The 21,942-nt window shown below is 42.9% G+C and overlaps 1 protein-coding gene across 2 annotated transcripts in view; it reads right to left on the bottom strand.

Annotated features, from left to right (window-relative positions):
- The window catches only part of SEMA3A (semaphorin 3A), a 127,836-nt gene that overhangs the window by 63,235 nt on the left and 42,659 nt on the right, over positions 1-21,942 (bottom strand). For both annotated transcript variants that reach the window (XM_081957244.1, XM_081957245.1), the window contains exons 2-3: positions 18,705-18,862; positions 13,895-13,957 (exon numbers count right to left, since the gene is read on the bottom strand). In XM_081957244.1, the coding sequence (XP_081813370.1) occupies positions 13,895-13,957; positions 18,705-18,862 (221 nt within the window). The remainder of the gene's footprint in view (positions 1-13,894; positions 13,958-18,704; positions 18,863-21,942) is intronic.

The raw sequence follows: 21,942 nt of genomic DNA, 5'->3' as shown, positions 1-21,942 counted from the left end.
ACCTGCTTCTAGTCCGCTTTTCCAATTCTTAGGTAGTGATTCACAGGGCTCCTTCCATTTCCATAGCTACCACGAGTTCAAGCACACTGCAAACAGCTTTAGACGGCATGTGAATGCCCCTCCCCCACCCGGGGCTAAATATGCCCATCAATGCTCTTCTATTACTGTCAGCAGCTTGGACTGGGTTAATGGCAACAGGGCTGCATTTGACAGCAAAATATGCATCCCCACCCGAAATACACACATCCCCTTTACAATGCACCCTGTTTTAGCTCTGGGCTATAGGAATGAAAAAGCCCTGAGAGGGGCTGGTAAGAAGATCAAACTTTCCACTATTAAATGTATTTATTTACTATTGAAAGCTTCCGTTCAACCTCTCGTGGATGAAATAGCTTTCCTGTGATTCCCAGCTGATGGGGATTTTTTTCCTTAAACTTTCAGCTCTACTGGAGCCAAATAACGACCAAAGACAGTAGACGTGGTTCCTTTAGGCGATGCTTTTATGGAGCTGAAAGATGGCATTCAGATGGGTAACTGATGAAAAAAAAGTTATGGCCACTGTTTCCCCTCCCCCCCATGATAATCTGTTCAAAGGCGGCATTTCCCCCACTTCCTGGCCAATACAATACAGATCAATTCACCCCAATGCAATTAACCAGGAGATCCTTTGCATGGTCTGGGGAAACCAAACTCAACGTGGGAGGGAGTTCAGTTTTGGTTAAGGCAGACTTTTCACAGAGCCTGTATACATTGTCGCTTATGAGCATCTCCAATAATACCCAAGTACAAATATTCTTAGAAATGACAATGCACAAATGTCTCACCAACATTTCACTTTCGACCAACCATGTGATTTTGTGTTAATAGTTATTAAAGTTTTTTTTAAAAAAATTATAAGGATGGAAATGGCTTTAACTGACCTGAGGTACAAGAACAGTCCCAGCCTTGTACAATGTGGTTGCCTTCTAGTTGGGTAGACCAGCTCCCAGAATTCCCTTGCTAGTGCGGCCAGTTCTGGGATTCTAGATGTGAAATCCATTCTACGTATCTAGAGGGCAATCTGGTTGGAAAATGCAAATTTGCATTGCAAATATCCATCTTCTGCATATCTGATTGAGCATAATGTTTATAAAGAATCCAACTTTCCTTAAGGTGCAGGAGGGAGAGATAGACATTGAGTTATTGTTATGTCTCCAAGTTTGAGATTTTATATGATCATGACTTCTGCCCCAGTGGGGTAGGGGAATGAATTCACTATTTTTAGAGAGTGTCTGTCTGTTATATTTTTCGCCAGGATTAGTACTTATCTGGTTTCATTCTTCTTATGAATCATCAGATGTATGTAGCCAGATCCTATTCTGTGGCATTCAAACTTTCCACCAGGAATTGAATTTGTGAACGATTGCACTGTAGTTATATAGCACTAGTTTTAAGATTTATCTTAAAAGGATAAGACAAAGATCCTAAGTATTGCAATATAAATTGTTGTGGAGCTAATCGATGAAAGATCTTTCACTACTTCCTGTTCTGTGAAAAGGATTCACCTACAGAAATTATAACATTTAGTAATCAATTGGCAGGCGCCCAATTCAGTTTCATTCAATGAAACAAGTTGATTTAGTAGTTCAGTTAGAGGATTTGATTGAAAGGAAGTGTCAGTTAAGTGAACTTTAACTTGAGTTGCCAAATCATATTTCTTTTATAGCCACTCTATCTGTCTAGTAAGGGTGGTGGGGTGGCGGTGGTTATGCGGGAATGTTTAGAGCCGAGGGAGTTCACTGTTCCTCAGATACCCGGGTGTGAGTCCCTTGGTGTGAGCTGGGGCCCAGGGAGGCAGTGGGGCTTGCTGATTGTATACTTGGCTCCTCGCTATGCATCAGCAGCCCTGCCCGAGCTCCTCGAGCTAATCTCAGCAACGGCAGTTGAGACTCCCAGACTTTTGGTCATGGGGGACTTCAACTTGCCGTCAACGGGAGCGGCTTCCGAGGTGGCTCGGGAGTTCATGGCTTCCATGACGGCCATGGACCTGACCCAATTAGTGCAGGGCCCCACTCACGAAGGGGGCCACACACTGGACCTCATTTTTGTATCTGAACAGTGGACGAGTGATCTGGGAATAGGGGATTTAGTTATCACGCCCCTGTCATGGTCAGACCACTCATCCCTCCGGTTGGACTTCCCTGGCGCTATCCCCCACCGCGAGGAGGCGGAACCAGACTCTATAAACTGGTACCGCCCCAGGCACCTGATGGAATCTGATAGATTCCTGACGGAGCTTGGGCCAATACCTGTAGCCTTGTCCCGCTCCCGTTCCGAGGACCTAGTGACTGCCTGGAATAGGGCGACGACTGGGGCCTTGGACCGGGTTGCGCCTTTGCGACCTCTCCTGCGGCATCGACCCACCCGGGCTCCTTGGTTTACTGAGGAGCTCAGGGTGATGAAGCGCCACAGGAGACGTCTAGAGAGCAGGTGGAGATCCTCGCGCTCCGAATCTGACCGAACACAGGTAAGAGCCTATTTGCGGACTTACCTTGTGGCAATAAGAGCGGCCAAACGTAGACATTGTGCTGCTCTTATTGCATCCGCGGATAACCGCCCTGCCGCCCTGTTTAGGGTGACACGCTCCCTTTTATCGCAGGGGGCGCGGGAGACACCCTTACAGGGTAGAGCAGAGGAGTTTGGGGAATATCTTCAGGACAAAATCGATCAGATCCGGAGCGGGTGGACCTCCGTCAGTGGACCAGACGAGCCGCCAACAGCGAGTCTTGAGAGACCATTCTGGGAGGAGTTTGACTCTGTTGCCCCCGAGGATTTGGACAGGCTGCGTGGACGGCTGCGACCCACCACTTGTTTAACGGACCCGTGCCCCTCCTGGCTGGTACTGGCAGCCTGGGAGGTGACACGAGGCTGGCTCCTGGGCCTGGTGAGCGCCTCACTGAGTGAGGGATACTTACCAACCGCCTTGAAAGAGGCGGTGGTGAGACCCTTGCTCAAGAGGCCTGCGCTCGACCCAATGGAGCTAGCTAACTATCGTCCAGTCTCCAACCTCCCCTTCTTGGCGAAGGTTGTCGAGAATGTGGTGGCGCAGCAGCTCCCACGACACCTAGACGAATCCGACTATCTAGACCCACGCCAGTCCGGCTTCCGACCCGGGCACAGCACCGAGACAGCCTTGGTCGCGTTGGTGGATGATCTCTGGAGGGCCAGAGATAGGGGTTGCTCCTCTATCCTGGTCCTATTAGACCTCTCGGCGGCTTTTGATACCATCGACCATGGTATCCTATTGCGCCGGTTGGAGGGGATGGGAGTCGAAGGCACCGTTTTGCGGTGGTTCGGCTCCTACCTCTCCGACCGGAAGCAATGTGTGTTGACAGGGGGGCAGAGATCGTCCCTGAGGCCACTCACTTGTGGGGTGCCACAGGGGTCGGTCCTCTCGCCTCTCCTGTTCAACGCATATGTGAAGCCGCTGGGTGAGATCATCCGTGGTTTTGGGGTTGAGTACCATCTTTACGCTGATGATACTCAGCTGTATATTTCAACCCCAAACCACCCCAACGAGGCTGTCGAAGTGATGTCCCGGTGTTTGGAAGCCGTCGGGGTCTGGATGGGGGACAACAGACTCAAACTCAACCCCTCCAAGACCGAGTGGCTGTGGTTACCGGCACCTCGGTTCAGCCAGCTGACTCCATCGCTGGCCATAGGGGGCGAACAATTGTCCCCTGTGGAGCGGGCGCGCAATTTGGGCGTCCTCCTTGATGCCCGGCTGTCAATGGAGGACCATGTGGCAGCCGTGGCAAGGGGGGCGTTCCACCAGGTTCGCCTGGTGCGCCAATTGCGCCCCCTACTGGACCGGAGTGCCCTGCGTACGGTCACTCATGCGCTGGTGACGTCTCGCCTGGACTACTGCAATGCCCTCTACATGGGGCTTCCCTTGGGACGCATCCGGAGACTGCAGCTAGTTCAGAATGCAGCCGCGCGGGTTATTATGGGAAGTACACGTTACTCCCACGTAACACCTCTCCTGCGCGAGCTGCACTGGCTACCTGTGGCCTTTCGGGTGCGTTTCAAGGTATTGATCACCATCTTTAAAGCGCTCCATGGCAGAGGACCTAGTTACCTGCAGGATCGCATCCTACCACACACGTCCCTGCGACCTATCCGCTCACACAGAGAGGGGCTCCTCCTGGTGCCGTCTGCTAGTCAATGCCAGCGGGCGACACCTAGGAGTAGATCCTTCTCTGTGATGGGCCCAACCCTCTGGAATGACCTCCCCCCAGACATTCGAACTACCACCGACCTCCGTTCCTTCCGGCAAAAGTTAAAGACTCACCTGTTTCAATCAGCTGGCCTGGCACTTTCTTAGTTTTACCTCCCAGGGATTTATTTTATTTTAGGGTTTGGGGTTTTAATTGTGATGTTTTAAGATTAGAATTATTTATTTCTTAGTACAGCCTATTTCCCCCTCCAAATGTATCTTAAATGTAGTTTAAATGTATTTAATTATTATGAATGATTTTATTATATTGACTGTACACCGCCCCGAGTCCCTTTTTGGGAGAGGGGCGGTCTAAAAATCTAAGAAATAAATAAATAAATAATAGTAATCCAACAGTCATATTCACTGGGAAGCAGAGATCAAACTACATGGGTATAATAACTCTTTAAATGCAGGTGGATATTAAACCTAATTAAATTTGCATATGCTACGTGATTGCCAAGTGGATTAGAAAGCCACCTAGTAGGCAGAGATTTCATTAAGATATTTCCAAGACTCTGCCAATTTATTAGCATTCTTCCTTTCCCTCCATCAAACGCTGCCACGCTAATATCTGAGGCATGTCTTAGCTGTGAAATTTGGCATTCAACATTATTCTCAATACTCGGGACGAGGCATGTCGGCTTTAGTGCAAAGTATCCACTCATGTTCTTGGCCGTCAGCCTGGAAGGGTTCAGCCTGTCTCAAACTGGGTTTTCCCAACTGTTGCTGCCTTTCCCTCAAGGAAACAGGATATTTGTCCTTAATGGGAAAACCAGGGACAGCGGCACAGAGAGGTTGAAATATGCGAAATGCTGGCCCAAAGGGCAATGAGTATGCGCACAGATGCAGACCTCCAATGGGCAGCCGAAGCACAGGATTTTGAAATGCAGGGACACCTGACACCACGCTGGTTTTGAGCGAGGGCCCTTCAAACTATCACAGTCGTGCAAGTGAGGGATGCTGCAACCACTCATAAATGCCAGCTGCCTTCCAAGCACCCAAAATGTAACTTCATAACCGCATGAGGTGTCTGCGCAATTGCAACTTCAAGGATAAGTTTATGTGATTTGTAACTTCAAATGATTGTTAAATAATTGGTTATAAAGTGATGACTCAATTCAAGAGTGTTGTTATCTTTGAGGATAAATTAATATGCCACAAGAAAGATGGATGGATGGATGGATGGATGGATGGATAGATAGATAGATAGATAGATAGATAGATAGATAGATGGATAGATATAGATGGAAGATAGATGGATAGATAGATGGATAGATAGAGATGATAGATGATGGATAGATGGATAGACGGATAGATGGGTGGGTGGGTGGGTGAATTTGCTTCCTTCCAGCTGCAATTAAATGATGCTGGACAGTTGAAATGTCATCAAATGATGCTAAAATGTCAACAGTAATCAATAGTTCATAAGAAATTAAAATAAACAAGAAAACAACTACCCAAGAACATAGTACCTTAAAACTGCCCAAGAATCAGCATTGTAAAATCATAGACCGAATCCCAAATAGTAGATTCAGTAAATATATGGCAACTTTCACAGCATACATTTGTTACTGTTAGTTGCAAAGTCATATCGGACCCATCGTGACCCCATGGACAATGTTCCTCCAGGCCTTCCTTTCCTTTACCATCCTCGGGAGTCCATTTAAGCTCACGCCGACTGCTTCGGTGATTCCATCCAGCCACCTCCTTCTCTGCTGTCTCCTTCTTTCGCCCTCCATCGTTCCCAGTATCAGGCTCTTAAAAGTGTACATTTAGAGCTGACTAAATATATTGGAGGAATTTATCCCAAAGAAGCAGAAAAAAGGTGCCTGAGACGAGGAGAAGGGATTCATTCATGGGCAGGGAGGACAGGGAGAGTCTCCAGAAAGGTGAAGAGCTGAGATGGGCAGGATTCTCATACAGAGACCATTCAAGCGCTCTGGAGAAGCATCTTGCACCCGGAGCCACTGGAGGCTGTGGAAGAGGAAGTCACATAAGTCAGAACTTCCTTCTTTCCTCACAGAAGCTCCTGGGAATTTTGGGAGTGAAGCTGATGTTGGGGGAGGGACACTTGAGGAGGTATTTTTGGAGTCTGACACCTCTCATTTTAAGTGGTTCTCTCTCTCTCTCCTTTCTGAGCAAAGTCACTCAGGTTTATCTTTCTGACTTGACACAAAAGAGCTTATGAGAAGATTTTTCTTCCTCAGTATCGTATAAGACCCTGTCCATTTTAAATCCTCTCAGATAAAGGGAGGAACAGAAAAATATATACAGGAGATAATCCATAAAGACTTACATAACAGAGATAATAATGTATAACTCTGATGTCCAACATTTCAATGTACAGATGAATCAAATGGGTTTAACTGAGCATCATGTCACAAAGTTAGAAATTGTCTGTAACCTCAACTGTGATGCACAAACTCTAGAGAGAGATTCCTGTTGAAACCAAAGAAATTAAACTATAAGAAGGCACATAAATGCAATTCCTGAAAGGAATAATAACTGATATTTTGGCTTATTATATTGAATCCAGATAATTAGGTTCATTTAATAAGCCATGATTGCCCAAATCTTAGACGAACGCAAGGAGCAACTTGACTTAAAGTTTGGCCCTTGAAAAGAAACTTGGCTTGTCTATGAGTGTTGACATGGGGCATCAAATGAGCTTTTGCTAGGCGAATAGCACAATGTTTGGGTCAACGTCCACCAGACACTGGTCTCCGGTAAGTGACCTATCCAAAGGTCCCTTAATCCACTTCCATATCACTGGTACTTCTACCCTCTAATCTCTAAACGGCCATTTGAAGCCAAGCCACAATTCTCTTCCCTTCCACTAAAAGCCTCTTCAAAAGGGGCCACTGCGGAATAATCTCTCACACTGAAACAGCGATTAGCAGGAACGGTGAGGGAAGAGCCCCGATCTGTCAAAAAGCAATCTGCCTTTAAAAGGTCATCTAAGCAGAAAACAACAATAGTTCTCTGCATTCAGACATGCCCGTAGCTGACTCAGAAATAGGTGTCAGTAAATGAACACAACTAATTTTGTGAGACGGGACAAGACAGGTCCTGATTTCTGGTGAAAAGGTGTCAGGTAGAGAGGGGCACTTAGACAAACTCCACCTCCACGCCAAAGGCTGAAAAGAAAAGAAAAACCCATTAATCCCCCTCTCTTCCACTTCCCCAAATGAAGACATATGTTGCAGTCCCCTTTGGGTGTGGCCTCATGAAAGCTGATGCCATCAAAGCCAACACCAGCCAGAGAGAACAGAATGACTCAAAGATGGGGAGACCAGAAGATGGGGAGAGACCACCTGGCCCAGAGAATCACCAAAGGTCGGATGGGACTGAATGGATATAACAACAACAACAACAACAACAACAACAACAACAACAACAACAACAACAATATCCATTTATGGAAACACACCAGACATCACACTGGTTGAGAAAAATAAGGTTACAATCATAGACATCGCAATACCAGGGGATAGCAGGGTCGACGAGAAGGAACATGAAAAAATCGCGAAATACCAGGACTTAAAAATTGAAATCCAACGATTATGGCACAAACCAGCCGTGGTAATTCCAGTGGTAATCGGCACACTGGGTGCTATTACAAAAGCACTGGAATTACATTTAAAACAGTTAAAACTTGACAAAATCACCATCAGTCAAATGCAAAAAGCTGCACTGCTTGGATCTGCACGTATATGACGAAAATACATTACGACGTCCTAGGACCCTGGGTGGGGCCTGACTAGTAATCAATGCCAAATTCGGCGAAACAACTGGCTGCTGTGATACAATCATATAATGATAACAACAACAACAACAACAACAACAACAACAACAACAACAACAATAATATCCAGAATCCAGACTGACAGGCACTTGGCCTACAACACACCTGACATAACAATAATTGAAAAGAAAAAAATTTGGTTCATTGACATTGCAATACCTGGTGATGCACGAATTGAAGATAAACAACAAGAAAAAAATAACAGAATACTGGGACTTGCAAATTGAGGTTGAGCAACTGTGGAAAAAGAAATCGTGTGTTGTCCCAATTGTAATTGGAGTCCTTGGAGCAATACCTAAAGGGCTATTTGGAAATGCTAAATTTACCTGACGTTACCTCCGGCGTTACCTTAACAGTTCCTAGGTCCTTGGTTAGGACTCGAGCTGTTAGGCTACCAACCAGCCCCAAAGGCTGTGAATCTCACCAAAGATTATCATCATCATCATCATCATCATCATCATCATCATCATCATCATCATGAAAATCATCTTGATATTACGTAGACATGGCATAATTAAGTAAAATCCTGCAGCCTACTCTACAGAACACGATGTGTTTGCTTTAATTTTGCCCTTGTCTCCTCGCATGTTCTTCTTGGATCATGCCTGATGCGGTGTTCATGCCGGATTCTCCTGGCAAAGTACATAAGGTAGTTTTTGCCAGCCTGGCCAGATTTATAAACCCCTCAGATTTTGCATCAATGAGCCAGTACTTTTAATCCCAAGGTGGTTTCTATATATCTGGGAAAGATTTCCAGATGCAGCCATTTGCAGTCAATGCACTTCAAAGTTCTCAGCCCAGAAGGGAGGGGGGAACACAAAGTGTTGAAAGAGAGCAACAGATTGTGAGTCTCTGTGAAGCAGTTGCTTAGCAATGTCTATATGTTTTCAACAAATACCCCACAGAAGCGCCACAATGATCTCGCATACACTTCCCTACACAACTGCAGAATGTTTAAGGGAACTTTGATTTTGCCTTTCCTTATTTTCCCACAGGAAAATTTAGAACGAAACACCTTAATAGAAGGAAGTTTAAAGTTTCTCTCTTCAATTAAAATCTGGCATCAAGTCACATTTGTTTAAACAAGAGTTGCCAAGTTGCTTTTTCAAACATTCCTCAGAGGTTCCAAAGCTGTGGAAATCAGTTAATCCAGAAGAGACAAAGTGAGGCCGGAAGCAGAGGTAGGTTTTGTTGCAACAGAGATGAGGTGACTTGGCCTCAAGATGGAAAGAGCATCAATTAACCCTTTGCTTGCATAGATGTACACATTTTCTTTTCTTCTCGGTACAACCAAGACTTTTAAAAGTTAAAGTTACTTTCTGAGACACCACCTGACTTCAGAAGAGTGGAGTAACCTTTGCAAAATCAATGGGATTTACTTTTGAGTAGACACGTACCTCTGGCTCTAATTGTACAAAATTATAACTCTCACTTTGGAGACCTGCATCATGTTCACATCAGGAGACGTTGGCCTCAAGGCCCTGCCCTGCATGTGAATCACGCCGAATAAGATAAATAAAAGCATTAGCATCTTATCTTGCTGGAAGCCTCCTTCGGCTGAAGTGTACACATGAACTTAAGGCCAACAAGGGCATTCAAAGTGCTGGGGACCATGTCGTCTCTGGAGCATCCATGAAGCTGGGTCCTGTAGCCCAGGCTTCTTGTTGCACAAGTAATTTCACATTTGTGGGTGCGACCTTACACAGCCAGTCACCAAAAAGGGTATATGGGGCACATTCCCTTCGGTCTACATGACTGTCAAACAAAGGATGATCTCACCCCACCTTGGCCAGTACTCCATCTGTGCTTAGATCTTCTCACACAAAGGCAGGCAGGGTCCAAGAGGAACGTGTCTCATGAAGGAGAATTATCCCCACCAATATGTCTTGTGGTGGAGGTTGACATGGGATTAGGGGTTGCCATGACACTGCAAAGGTAATCACTTTGATATCCTGAACTGAAAGATCTTTGAAGGTCCACTGGAGTTTTGTACCGAAGGCACATGGATAATTTCTACTTTATACTTAAACAGAGTCAAAAACTTGAATTGAGTCTTAGATAATCTGCACAACCCATGTATAGTTATGGTGCCTTTCATCCTATATGGTAGAAGTAGTCCTTACTCTTTTACGCATCTCTCTTGTATCTATTTCAACTTCTTTGCAAGCTGTGTCAGCCTCCTATTATGTAAACATCCTTCCGTAACAGTTCATTTTCTTGAGCAAGCAAAGTTAAACCTCCTAGGCACAGTTTGAACAATATAACCTGTTATAATTGTTCTGGACAGAAACCCTGAATGGGTCACTAGAACTGCACTGATCCTTCCCAGGCTGAAGCATGGACCGTTTGGCGTGTTTTATATTTCTCTGTTTTTCTCTTCCAACACTGAAAGAAGCTGCAATCCTGATATTGAATTTTGTGATGACTCTTATTATTTAAGATGGGACAGAAGACTGTAGTTTCTCATGCTGGCATCGAGATATGACATTCTGAGCTTAGCACATTTTAGGGATTAAGCAGGCTGGCCCTAAACCAAGGCTGACTTAATGGAAAGAACAATTATAGTCAATTCCCTGACATCCTGTTCAGACAAGAGCCTCCACTGACAGTCTTAGAAACCAAGCAGTCCATGTGTATTGGTGAAGCAGGAATGGATTTCAGCAATCACTTTATCATTTCTTTTAAAAGGCCTTCAAGACTTTAATAACTTTAATACAAAGACACAAACACATGCACACACACAAATAAATAAAAGTTGGCTCAAGTTTGATTTCCTAAATCCACCTGAAGCTTTGGATCTGAGCATCCATCATCTGAAGAGCCCTAATCGATACTGTAAACAATTGTTATAAAGCAATATTTATAAATCTTCCATGAAGGAATCCAGTAATCTCAGATCCAAATGTCTGTTCCAAGTATCTGGGGGAACATTGGTTAAACATGAAGATTTTGGCAGCCACGTGCAAGCATAGATCCAGAGAGATGAAAGTTTCTTAATTTACAGTGGATTAAAGGGCGGGGGCTACCACTGAATTATTTGGTCTCGTTTTATTTTGGAAGCAGAGTCTGCAAAGATGGGAAACAAAGACTGAGAGGCGGCAAAGGTAAATATCTTGGCTTTCCACACAAACCACTTCCCCTTCCCTCCCAAGGAAAAGCATTAAGATCACCTGGCTTCTAATTCCTGGTGAAAGAAAGACGCCCCACTTGTTCTCCTTGCAAGAAAGCACAAGAAAGAAGGGGCCCAGGGGGGTTGTGATTGGTGTGTGTGTGTGTGTGTGTGTGTGTGTGATGAATTATGAATGATGACCAACTCTGAGGACTATTAAATTGGAAGGCAGAATATAAAAATGCATAAAGCAGCTTTTGTGTGCATCATGCACAAGGTGATCAGTGCCAAAGCACCCCCAATTTTTCATTTCTGAATGGCCAATTACAAGGTTTGCCTGGGTGCCCACCTGCACACTCACCTAGACCCACAAAGCACAGGAAGAAAAGCTACCGGTAATAAGCAGCATAGATGCAACAGAGGTTGGCCACTTCTCTATAAGTAAGACAGGATCTCATGAGTTGAAACCTATGCATTTTGAACGTTATGCATGCATGATTTTTCCAGCATTAATTCATGTATGGATATTCTGTTGCAGTCAACTCACAAGGCTGATAGTATGGAGAAAATAGGAGGTATTAGGTATGTTTGCTGGCTATTTTGCCTACCCGGCAAGGGTAGCATGGGCTTAGAGAGAGGGATCGGCCTAAGATCACCCATGGGGATCCCCTGGTTGACAGGTGAACAGAATCCAGATCTCTCCAGTGCCCATCCAACTTCAAATCCTGTGGAAGGATTTGGGGCCTTTTTTTTTGCATGGCCAGAAGAGGGGTGGGTTCTGGCAGGCACTTCTGCTGGTCTGAACCGATAGGAACCCACCACTGGGCCAGAAATATTTCTTTCTCTTGGACTGATTGGGTGCACTGATCTGATTCAAGCGTCTAGATCAGGTTGGGTCAGTTTTTATGAATCAGATCAGAAATGTGGGTCAAACAGAATCAAATCAATGACTCAAACTGGAATGTTCTTAACACTTCCCCAATACAACCCAACTCAGCACACCGGATAACGTTTCCCACAGAGGTGAATGTTTGGATTACAGACATATGAGAAACAGGGTGGCCCATCCGCATTTTCATTTCCTCCCAACTGTTAACTCTCTTTTCTGAAGAAAAAAAAACCCCAGCTGTGCTGTCAGGGAGCCTCCATATTTATCAGTGTCTGGGGGGACCCTTGAAATGTTAGATCCCCAACGATATCAATTTCATGGCACTCCGTGATTGACGTTAACGGGGAAGGCATTTGATGGACTCCAGCAGAGTGAAACCACAGCCTGCTACCCAGCAGAGTTACCTTTCCATCTCAGGTCACGGTGGAAGTCACCAATGGGGTCCTTGCACCCTACATGTGTCGTTCCTGTTCATATTTCGTTCATTTAAGCAATAGAGCGGCTGCAAAGGGCTATTGCTGAGGAAGTTGTTCAGCATAGAACGGTTAATAACTGAGATTCACAATTACTTCATTTCAATTTTTAAAAATGTTAGTTTCCCCCCCCTAAACATTTGTGATTTATTAACTTCTGGGCATTCAAACATGCAAAATACTTATCTTCATAAGAATACCTTCATTATATTGATTTAAATGTTCTTTAGGTTCTATTTCCCATTTCCTCCTTGATAGTAATGAAAGAGAAAGCCTACTGAATATTACTTTTCATTTTTCCCTTGGGGGCCAAAAGGAAGAATTCATTTTCTTTGTTCTTAAAACTTGAGCTTACAAAAGGCATCACCTCTTCTTTTGTGGGGAAAAGAAGTTGCCTTGGCTTAAGTCTAAGGCTCATTATTCTTTAGAAGTTAACCCAGCAGGATCTTTAAAACAGGCCCACTGCATTATTTATGATCTTCTTCCTTCTTTAGTCAAGGAATTTTGGCAAATTCTTTCTGTGGACACAGATCAGCTTTCTTATCTTAAACATTGATCCTGAACCCCATTCTGGTTAATGACTCTAGTTCACTTCCGACTTGAGGGGGAGCAGAGGTTTCTGCCAGCTGCTATTATGAATATTTTACCAAACCATCTCTAAAGATTCACTTGGGACAAGCTCTAGGCTGTCTTTTGCCTTTGCAAACACAGTGATTTTCCCTTTGTCTTGAAAGAATGTGCTCAGTCTCTGTATAATTACAGTGAATTCCATCTCTTTATTTATTTATCCTCTGCCAGCATTACAATCACACCCAACAGCCGCACAATTTCCCGTATTATCTAATGGAAGGGTTGAAACGATTGAGGAGGAAAGAGTGATGATATGAGAAAGAATGCGTAAAATAAATGTCCCCCTCCCCTGTTTTCAACCACAATGGGAAGAAGGAAATTAACTTGGGGAAGGCATCCATGTGTCCTTGTCAAGGGAGACCCCCCCCTGAGGCCTTCAAAGCTTCTTGACGTTAATGACTCTCATTGACTTCACAAAGGCCTCCCTCTTCCATGGGGGCAGATTGAGGGCCTCTGCTGGGGTACAGGAACCAGGTCAAGCTCCCAGGGGCTTCTTAAATAAGGGGACAATTAGACGCCCATTCCCTCGTTCCGTTTACATGTAAATCTACCCTCACAGGAGCGCATGGGGAGAAAACGGAGCTTGACCGATGTCCAAGCTTCACCCAACATGACATTATTTATGAAAAAGGCAACCAGTGAGTGCAAACCAAAGCTTTAAAAAGGCCACAAAATACTGACCAGCCTGACCAAGGAGAAAGTGGGAGATTCAATAAAGGTTTCTACTTACCAGAACATCTTTTCCAGCCCACTTGCATTCATCCCGCCGACTATGAGACACGGGCCAAGCAATCTAAGGGGGTAAAGTCAAAATGGCATCATGTCACTTAGCAATCCAGAGCTGTCATCTCAACCAAGGAAACACCTGGTCTTCTTAGGATTATTTCTTTCTCTAAAGGAACTCCCTTTATGGATTTGCTTGCTTCATCATGATAAGGCCTGCTGTGTTCATCTCCACACCCTACTGGGCAGAATTTTATTTAGATTTTTATACGACTATACATAGATACAGATATAGCCATTTTTTTTGAGATATTAGAACACTGCTATCATGTCTCCCCTAGTCCTTCTTTCTATTAAACTAGACATACCGAGTTCCTGCAACCTTCATATATTCTTCATATATTTTAGTCTCCAGTCCCCTAATCCTCTTGGTTGCTCTTCTCTGCAACAAAGATGTCTAGTTAATGAAAAGAAGGACTAGGGGAGACATGACAGCAGTATTCCAATATCTCAGGGGTTGCCACAAAGAAGAGGGTGTCAAACTATTCTCCAAGGCACCTGAGGGCAGGACAAGAAGCAATGGGTGGAAACTAATCATGGAGAGAAGCAACTTAGAACTGAGGAGAAATTTCCTGAAAGTGAGAACAATTAATCAGTGGAATAACTTAACTCCAGAAGTTGGGAATGTTCCAACACTGGAAGTTTTTAAGAAGATGCTGGATCTCCATTTGTCTGAAATGGTATAGGGTTTCCTGCCTAAGCAAGGGGTTGGACTAGAAGACCTCCAAGGTCCCTTCCAATTCTGCTATTGTATTGCATTGTATTGTTTCTTTAGAAAATGATAGATGGAATAACAGGGGTGTTATTTTAAATCAAAGATTGTCTTGTTTTCCTAGATGGCCTTGAACACATTATGTCACAAACAAAGGCATGCTTGACATACCACGCTTGGTACCTTAACAACCACAGTAATATTTTATTTATAGTTAGAGAGCAGATGGCCAGAATATGGTACACTCAGGTAAAGGAAACTAAAAGAGGAAAGGAAAAAAATATATAGAATTATGCAAGCAAGAAATAAAGTAAGTGGGCTATTCTATACATAGACAACATACTGCTTCTCTCTCTCTCTCTCTCTCTCTCTCTCTCTCTCTCTCTCTCTCTCTATCTATCTCTCTATCTCTCTCTCTATCTCTCTCTCTCTCTCTCTCTCTCTCTCTCTCTCTCTGTCTCTCTCTGTCTCCCTCTCTCTCTCTTCATCCATCCATCCATAAACCCAAACCCCAGTACAACACAGTGATCAAGCAAAACTTAGAAACGCTGTTTCTAAATATGCTGGAGATTTCTGAGTTGTGAATGGATGATAAATACCAACATAAATAGAGGATAAATTAATTCTTTCTAGCTGTATTGTAGATTCTGGAAAAAGTTAATCTGGCAAATCTGGAAAGCAGAAGGTTAGAGTGGATGGATATCACACGTCCTGCGGAAGAAACCCCTGTGGCACCAGCATCTCTCACTGGCTTGTTGGACTACAGTTCCCCTAAACTCAGGGGGCATGGAAATAATGGAAGATGCCATTCAATAATAATAATAATAACAACAACAACAACTAGAAGTTATCATCTCCTGCATTAAAGACGCTCTGAGGTTATTTACCCTCTCGGGTTTGTCCCAATTATTCTACAGCGATTCACAATTTCATTTCTGGTTATGTTTGGGATTAATACTTAACAATCAATTTCATCTTCTAGCGCAAAAGCCCCCAAGCCCCTTTTAGTTAATTATTTATGTCTTCTAAAAAGCTTTTAGAATTGCACATAGAATAAAACATGATCAAATTTCAACATCATGCAATATAAATGGGCCACGTGGTTGGACTATCACCTTGATCTTAAATCAATTTGCAGATAAAGCAGGAAGAAGTTCATTTAAGGTCATTAGGGCAAATGATAGCAAAGGCAGCTGCAGGTTTCATGATGGGAGACATTGCTAACAAAATACACAGGTATTTTTAGGAAGGCCTAAAGCTGTGTTGGAGGAGGAGTCCAAGGCATCTTGGACCACACTGTGCAAAAACTGCAAATGGGGCCAAGGACCAACAATCCCACTTGGTTTTCTTACAACCAGTATCTCAGTAAGGAACCAGAGCACCTTTCCCATCAAGGTCGATGGTCCCTGCATTCACCCACTCACTATCTGGGGCCACCACACAAGTGTGAACAGAGAGTCCATGTGTGAATTCACCCTAAATTGTTTACCCTCTTTTTTTTACTTACAGCAGTAGTCTATTTCTCTAATGACTCCAGATGTTTCTGTATTACATGCTGAGCCTCACAAAACATCCAAATAAATAACTCATTTCTTTTATGGCTGCTCTTGAGAGAATAGGAAATGGCCAATTTTACTTGGATCTTGATCTTCAGAGAATACGAATCTCCACTCAGGACTTGGGAAAAAGGAATTAATGGGTCGTGGATTAACACAAAGTAGAACTAACCTTGCCAGTTTTAAAGCAAGAATTCTTGACTGAGGATTCATGAAAATATAGTTATGTTATGCATATTGTTAATGTTTTATTTACACGCATGCTTTCATAATGAAACGTCTATTAGCTTCCAACCTAAATCTCTGTTTTCAATCAAATCCAAAATTGTCCATTATGTTGCTGCCATCAGTATTCCATCTATAATGATTTATTCACGGCTTTGATCTTCTGGATGGAAGCATCTGAAGTGATAAAATGAAGAATTAAATCAGATTCATTGTCTTTATATAATTTAGTGCTTTCAACTCTCTCTGGCCTCTCTCATCCGCATTTTCCTTCTGTATGTGAACAAACTGGATTTTGGACATTTGATGATCACCATTCGCTGGACTGGATGTGCATCGATTGATTTGGTGCCCAATGTCAGGAACAGATGAAGATTAAATCTGTGAGATTCCCAGGATGCTGAATGGAGGCTCCTGGTGGATGAAACGCTCCTTTCCTCTCTCTTGGAATTTTGCATTGGTTTTCTCAACAGTTCAAAACGGAAGTCCACAGCTCTGTCATCCTTTTTGCCTGAATCAACCGAGAGTAGATTCCCATTTGCAATTTGATTCAAAGAGTCCATTTGAATTTTGTGATTCAGCAGTCAAGTAAACTCAGCTGAATAATTTTAATTGTGGAGTTGGAAGAGTTAGCTTAGACATCATCACCTTTCCCAATCTCCACTTTGGTGTAGGATCCACTAGAACATCCCTGGCAGGACACCGGGCAGCCTCTATTTGCAGACCTCTGGTAATGGAAAACCCTTGTCTTCACGTGGCAGATGTTCCACTGATTGACAACTCATGCAGTCATGGAAGGGACAGACAGATGGCTATCCAACATCTTCTTAAGGACTTCCAGTGTTGGGGCATTCACAACTTCTGGAGGCAACTTCTGTTCCACTGATTAATTGTTCTCACTGTCAGGAAATTTCTCCTCAGTTCTAAGTTGCTTCTCTCCTTCATTAGTTTCCACCCATTGCTTTGTTCTACACTCAGGTACCTTGGAGAATAGTTTGACTCCCTTTTCTTTGTGGCAACCCCTGAGATATTGGAAGACTGTCTCCCCTAGTCCTTCTTTTCATTAAACTAGACATACCCAGTTCCTGCAACCGTTCTTCATATGTTTTAGTCTCCAGTTCCCTAATCATCTTTGTTGCTCTTCTCTGCACTCTTTCTAGAGTCTCCACATCTTTTCTACATCATGGCGACCAAAACTGAATGCAGTATTCCAAGTGTGGCCTTACCAAGGCATTATAAAGTGGTATTAACCCTTCACGTGATCTTGATTCTATCCCTCTGTTTATGCAGCCTAGGAATGTGTTGGCTGCTGCACACAGCTGGCTCCTATTTCAATGGTTGTCCACTAGGACTCCAAGATCCCTTTCACAGTTACTACTATTGAGCAAGGTACCACCTATACTATACCTGTGCATTTGGTTTTTGTTGTCTAAATGTAGAACCTTACTTTTTTCACCATTGAATTTCATTTTGTTAGATAGTGCCCAATGTTCAAGTTTGTCAAGATCCTTCTGTATCTTAAGCCTATCTTCTGGAGTGTTGGCTCTTCCTGCCAGTTAGGTGTCATCTGCAAATTTGATGAGTTCCCCATTTATTCCCTCATCCAAATCATTGAAACTGCCTTTGACTTCATGTAGGTGAAGTTCCAACGGCAGTGATACACAATGTAGAAGACTGGAGAGAAAATGAAACTACTCCTGCTCAGCTTTTCCATGTTCTGCAAGTCTTGCAATGGGTTGTCCTGGCAAATGTATTATATCTGGTTATTTTAGGGTTTTTTAATTTACTGTATTTGTTTTTAGGGGTTTGAATTTATTTTATATCTGCTTTGTACAGTTCTTTTAACTACATTTTAACCTCCTCCATGTCAATTGTCAACTGTACATATTTAATTTAATTTTATTGTATCCTGTTATATTTTGTATGAACTGTACACCGCCCCGAGTCCCTTGCGGGAGAGGGGGCGGTCTAGAAGCATTAAATATATTATTATTATTATTATTATTATTATTATTATTATTATTATTATTGTTGTTGTTGTTGTTGTTGTTGTTGTTGTTGTTGTTATTATTATTATTATTATTATTATTATTATTATTCACGTATTCTACCTACGCCAAATAATTTTTTATGAGTGTTTGTAATGTTGCAAATGGACTTGTGTAACTAAGTGGCTCAACATTCAGCTTCATACCACACCGGTCGTCTTACCCCCATCGACATACCATACATCTAAAGATGAAAAGAGAAGAGATGAAAAGTACCGTTTGAAAATCCTTGAAGTTGACTAGGTTGAAAGAAAATATGTGGTCCTTTGCTCCCACGTAGAGCCTACTCCGTTCCTCATCCAAAAGGAATGTGTGGTAACTAGAACTATTGACCAATCCATGGAAAGTAGCTATATTGCTGGATTCGTACATTTCTGTAGGACAAAAGAAAAAAAGGATTGTTAAAGTAAAGAACAATGACCTTGGTTCTAACAAGTAAATAGATGAGCAACAAACCTATGGAGCTTCTAAATTTACTTAGGCAGCATTTTTCAGACCACTGTCCCTTGGTTAATAGCCGTTCTAGAATCTGGAAGTACAAACTTCAGTTTTAATGTGTCCCTATATTAACTTTTCTATAATGCATGGCGTTTATAGCTGAGGGATGCATTGAATTTATAATTGACCTTTGATGCCACTTAAGCTGCGGGATGATATAAACTACTGCTAATGTGATAGAAACATTCTCCACTTGCCAGCCTAGGAAGGCAGGGAAATGCAGGCCAAGTCAAAAATAGAATTCTTTATTAAAATGAATCATGATTTATTTAAAATGAAGAAATGGTGGAAAAGCAGGAGGATACGCTACAGAATCCTTTGCAGTTGTCAGCCTCCCCAGATAAATCAGACAAGAAACAAGACCGGATGTGCTAATTCTATTTTGTTGTAGAAATACAATGAGTGCCGAAAAGGTTGTGTGGAAATGTCGCATGTGCGCTCACTTGACAGGGCCATGCTCCAGAAAAGCCGAACCTCTGGGTCCTGGCGCACATGCGTGCCTGGTGATTGGCTGGATGACGTTCATGCGCAGGCTGGTTTTTGGCACTGCCGCGTGCGCTAAGTGACTGCGCTCTAGAAAAGCTGGATTTCTGGGTTTGGCCGCGTATGCGCACCTGACAATCAGCTGTCCGATGCGGGTGCACACACCAGTTTTCGGCACTGTCACATGCACGAAGGACAGCTGATCGTCACATGCACTCCAGAACCCTGGAAGACAAGCAGGCAAGTGCGCATGCGGGACGACATGGCTTCACGTGCCACTTTTGGCACACCTGCCATAGGTCTATCATCACGGGTCTAGGGTCTCCTGCTTGAGTAGGAGGTGGTACTAAAAGACCTCGAAGGTCCCTTCCAGCTCTGTTCTGACTGACTGACTGATTGATTATCTGGCCATTCCCTAAGCAGCATCTCCTCACCTGGTTTCTCAAAGTCTTTCTCACATTCCATTGCATCAGGGATGCCAACAATAGAAGCATCATAAATTTGGTAAAGAAGTCTGCAAATTTCATGCCCATCCAGTTTCCTTCTGACTCAAAGATGGATCAAACCCTGTTCAGCTCAATGGCAGGAGATCCTTAGTCTCTTTTGGCATTGGGACGTAGGAAAAACCCAGAAACGCCACTGCGTAGATTGATGGGGAGCAGCAAATAAGTACCATAACCTCTTGATTTACAGAGGAGAGGATAGCAGAGAAAACTGGAGAGGCGGCTTCCATCCAAAGAACAAAGAGCTGCGGTCTCCTTATTTACTGTATTTTTCTTGGTCTCCACATCCACCCACCCACCCCCACCCCCACACCCACCCATACATGGCGCACAGTCACAGATCATGAACCAATACCATTTACATGTTTTGTTTTGAAATGGGAACTGGAACAGTTCCAACTACTTAGAATAACAGGAGCCGATATTAGATGCCTGTGTTAGAACTTGCTTAATACCAGCAAGTGGTAGCTGCCAGTCACACCAATTTTTCCATCATCATTGCTTTGCCTCAAGATATAATATTTCTCAATAAACACGATTCTGAGATTGCAATGGGGTTTTCTGAAATGGATTCTTTCACAAAATGTACTTTTGGAAATTTTCAGGGTTTATTTTACTTAAACTACAATATATAGGTGTTGCCTTTCTCTCTGTTGATACTTTATTGAATGACAAGTTGCTCTTTTGCGTCAAGTTTCAGTCTTGCTTCTGTCCATGTAAATTTGATTGTCATCATCTCTCTGAACATTTCTTTAGTTCACCGGAGGGACAGTTTCCAAAAGACAAACAGGTATAAAGATAAATCTTCTTTCAGTCAAGCCAATATGCTGCAGAAAGAAATTTGCTTGTGTGTTGACAATTTCGGAGTCTTCTTAAAATCAACCCTTATCTTGATGCTTCTATCATCCAGCTACAAAAGGCAGAAGACTCCCCTTGATCCCCTGTAGCCAAGTATTCAGCCAAAGCAAGCACGTCTGGTGACTAGTGGCTACCAAAAAGCCAAATTTCACTTGAAATGTGAGATTCAAAGACAAGGTAAATTTGATCAAATAGATTTACGGGCATTGTTGTAATACAGAAATACCCAAACACCTTAGTTGTTTCACTTTTAGCAGAATGGGAAAACAACACAGATGGTGGCTTCATTTGAAGGCAATAGAGAACATTTCAGATGGATAACTTACAAGGTTTCATTGCACAACTGTAAACTATATTTTAAAATGCTCCCCCTGAACTAAACTAAGATACATAGTATGATGGAAGGAAAAAAAACCAGCATGGCCCTTTTACTCCATCTTGAAAATAGTAACCGTTAAAAAATATTTCAAGAGTACGTTCTTACTAAATAGCAAGGAGTCCAGCACACCTGAAGATTTAATTTTTGGGCCAACAACTTAGTCTCTTTGGAGAAAAACATGTTACCTGCAACTCTTCTCCCAAATGAACCTGCCTAAACACATTTTTAGCAAAGGTGTGAGCTACGAACCCAACTACAAGATTTCTAGAGGTGATATAATTGTCTGAATGAATCCTGCTTTCAATTTCAACCATGCACAGAGTAGCCATTCCTCTCAGCTTTGCCCATTTACAGAAAACAAGTTACAGCAATATTTTAGACCTATATTTTATGCATAAAATGGATCTGAAGATGGGATTGAACTGAACGTCCTGAGTCAAAATATCCCTTTATGCTAGGAAGCTGAAAAAAGCGACTACCTCATTTTAAATAATGCTCTAAAATGGCTTCTAATTATTATTATTATTTTTAAAAAACCTAGTTTTGGTAATGTTCCCATATCATTTTTTATTTTTCTATATTCTGCTAGATCAAATGACTCAAGCAAATAATGACAAAATTAAAATAGCAATAACATGCATTTGTAAAATAGATTGAGAAGTTGAGATCTCTCTATCTTCATAATTATCCTTGTGGATCATGTTGAGCTAATGTTTAGAGATGTTTGGTGAAC

This window comes from Natrix helvetica, assembly GCF_964273705.1.
Source record: "Natrix helvetica genome assembly, chromosome: 6".
Classification (NCBI taxonomy): Eukaryota; Metazoa; Chordata; class Lepidosauria; order Squamata; family Natricidae; genus Natrix; species Natrix helvetica.
The sequence above is the reverse complement of the archived record's forward strand: the minus strand, read 5'-3'. Positions and strand labels throughout refer to the sequence as shown.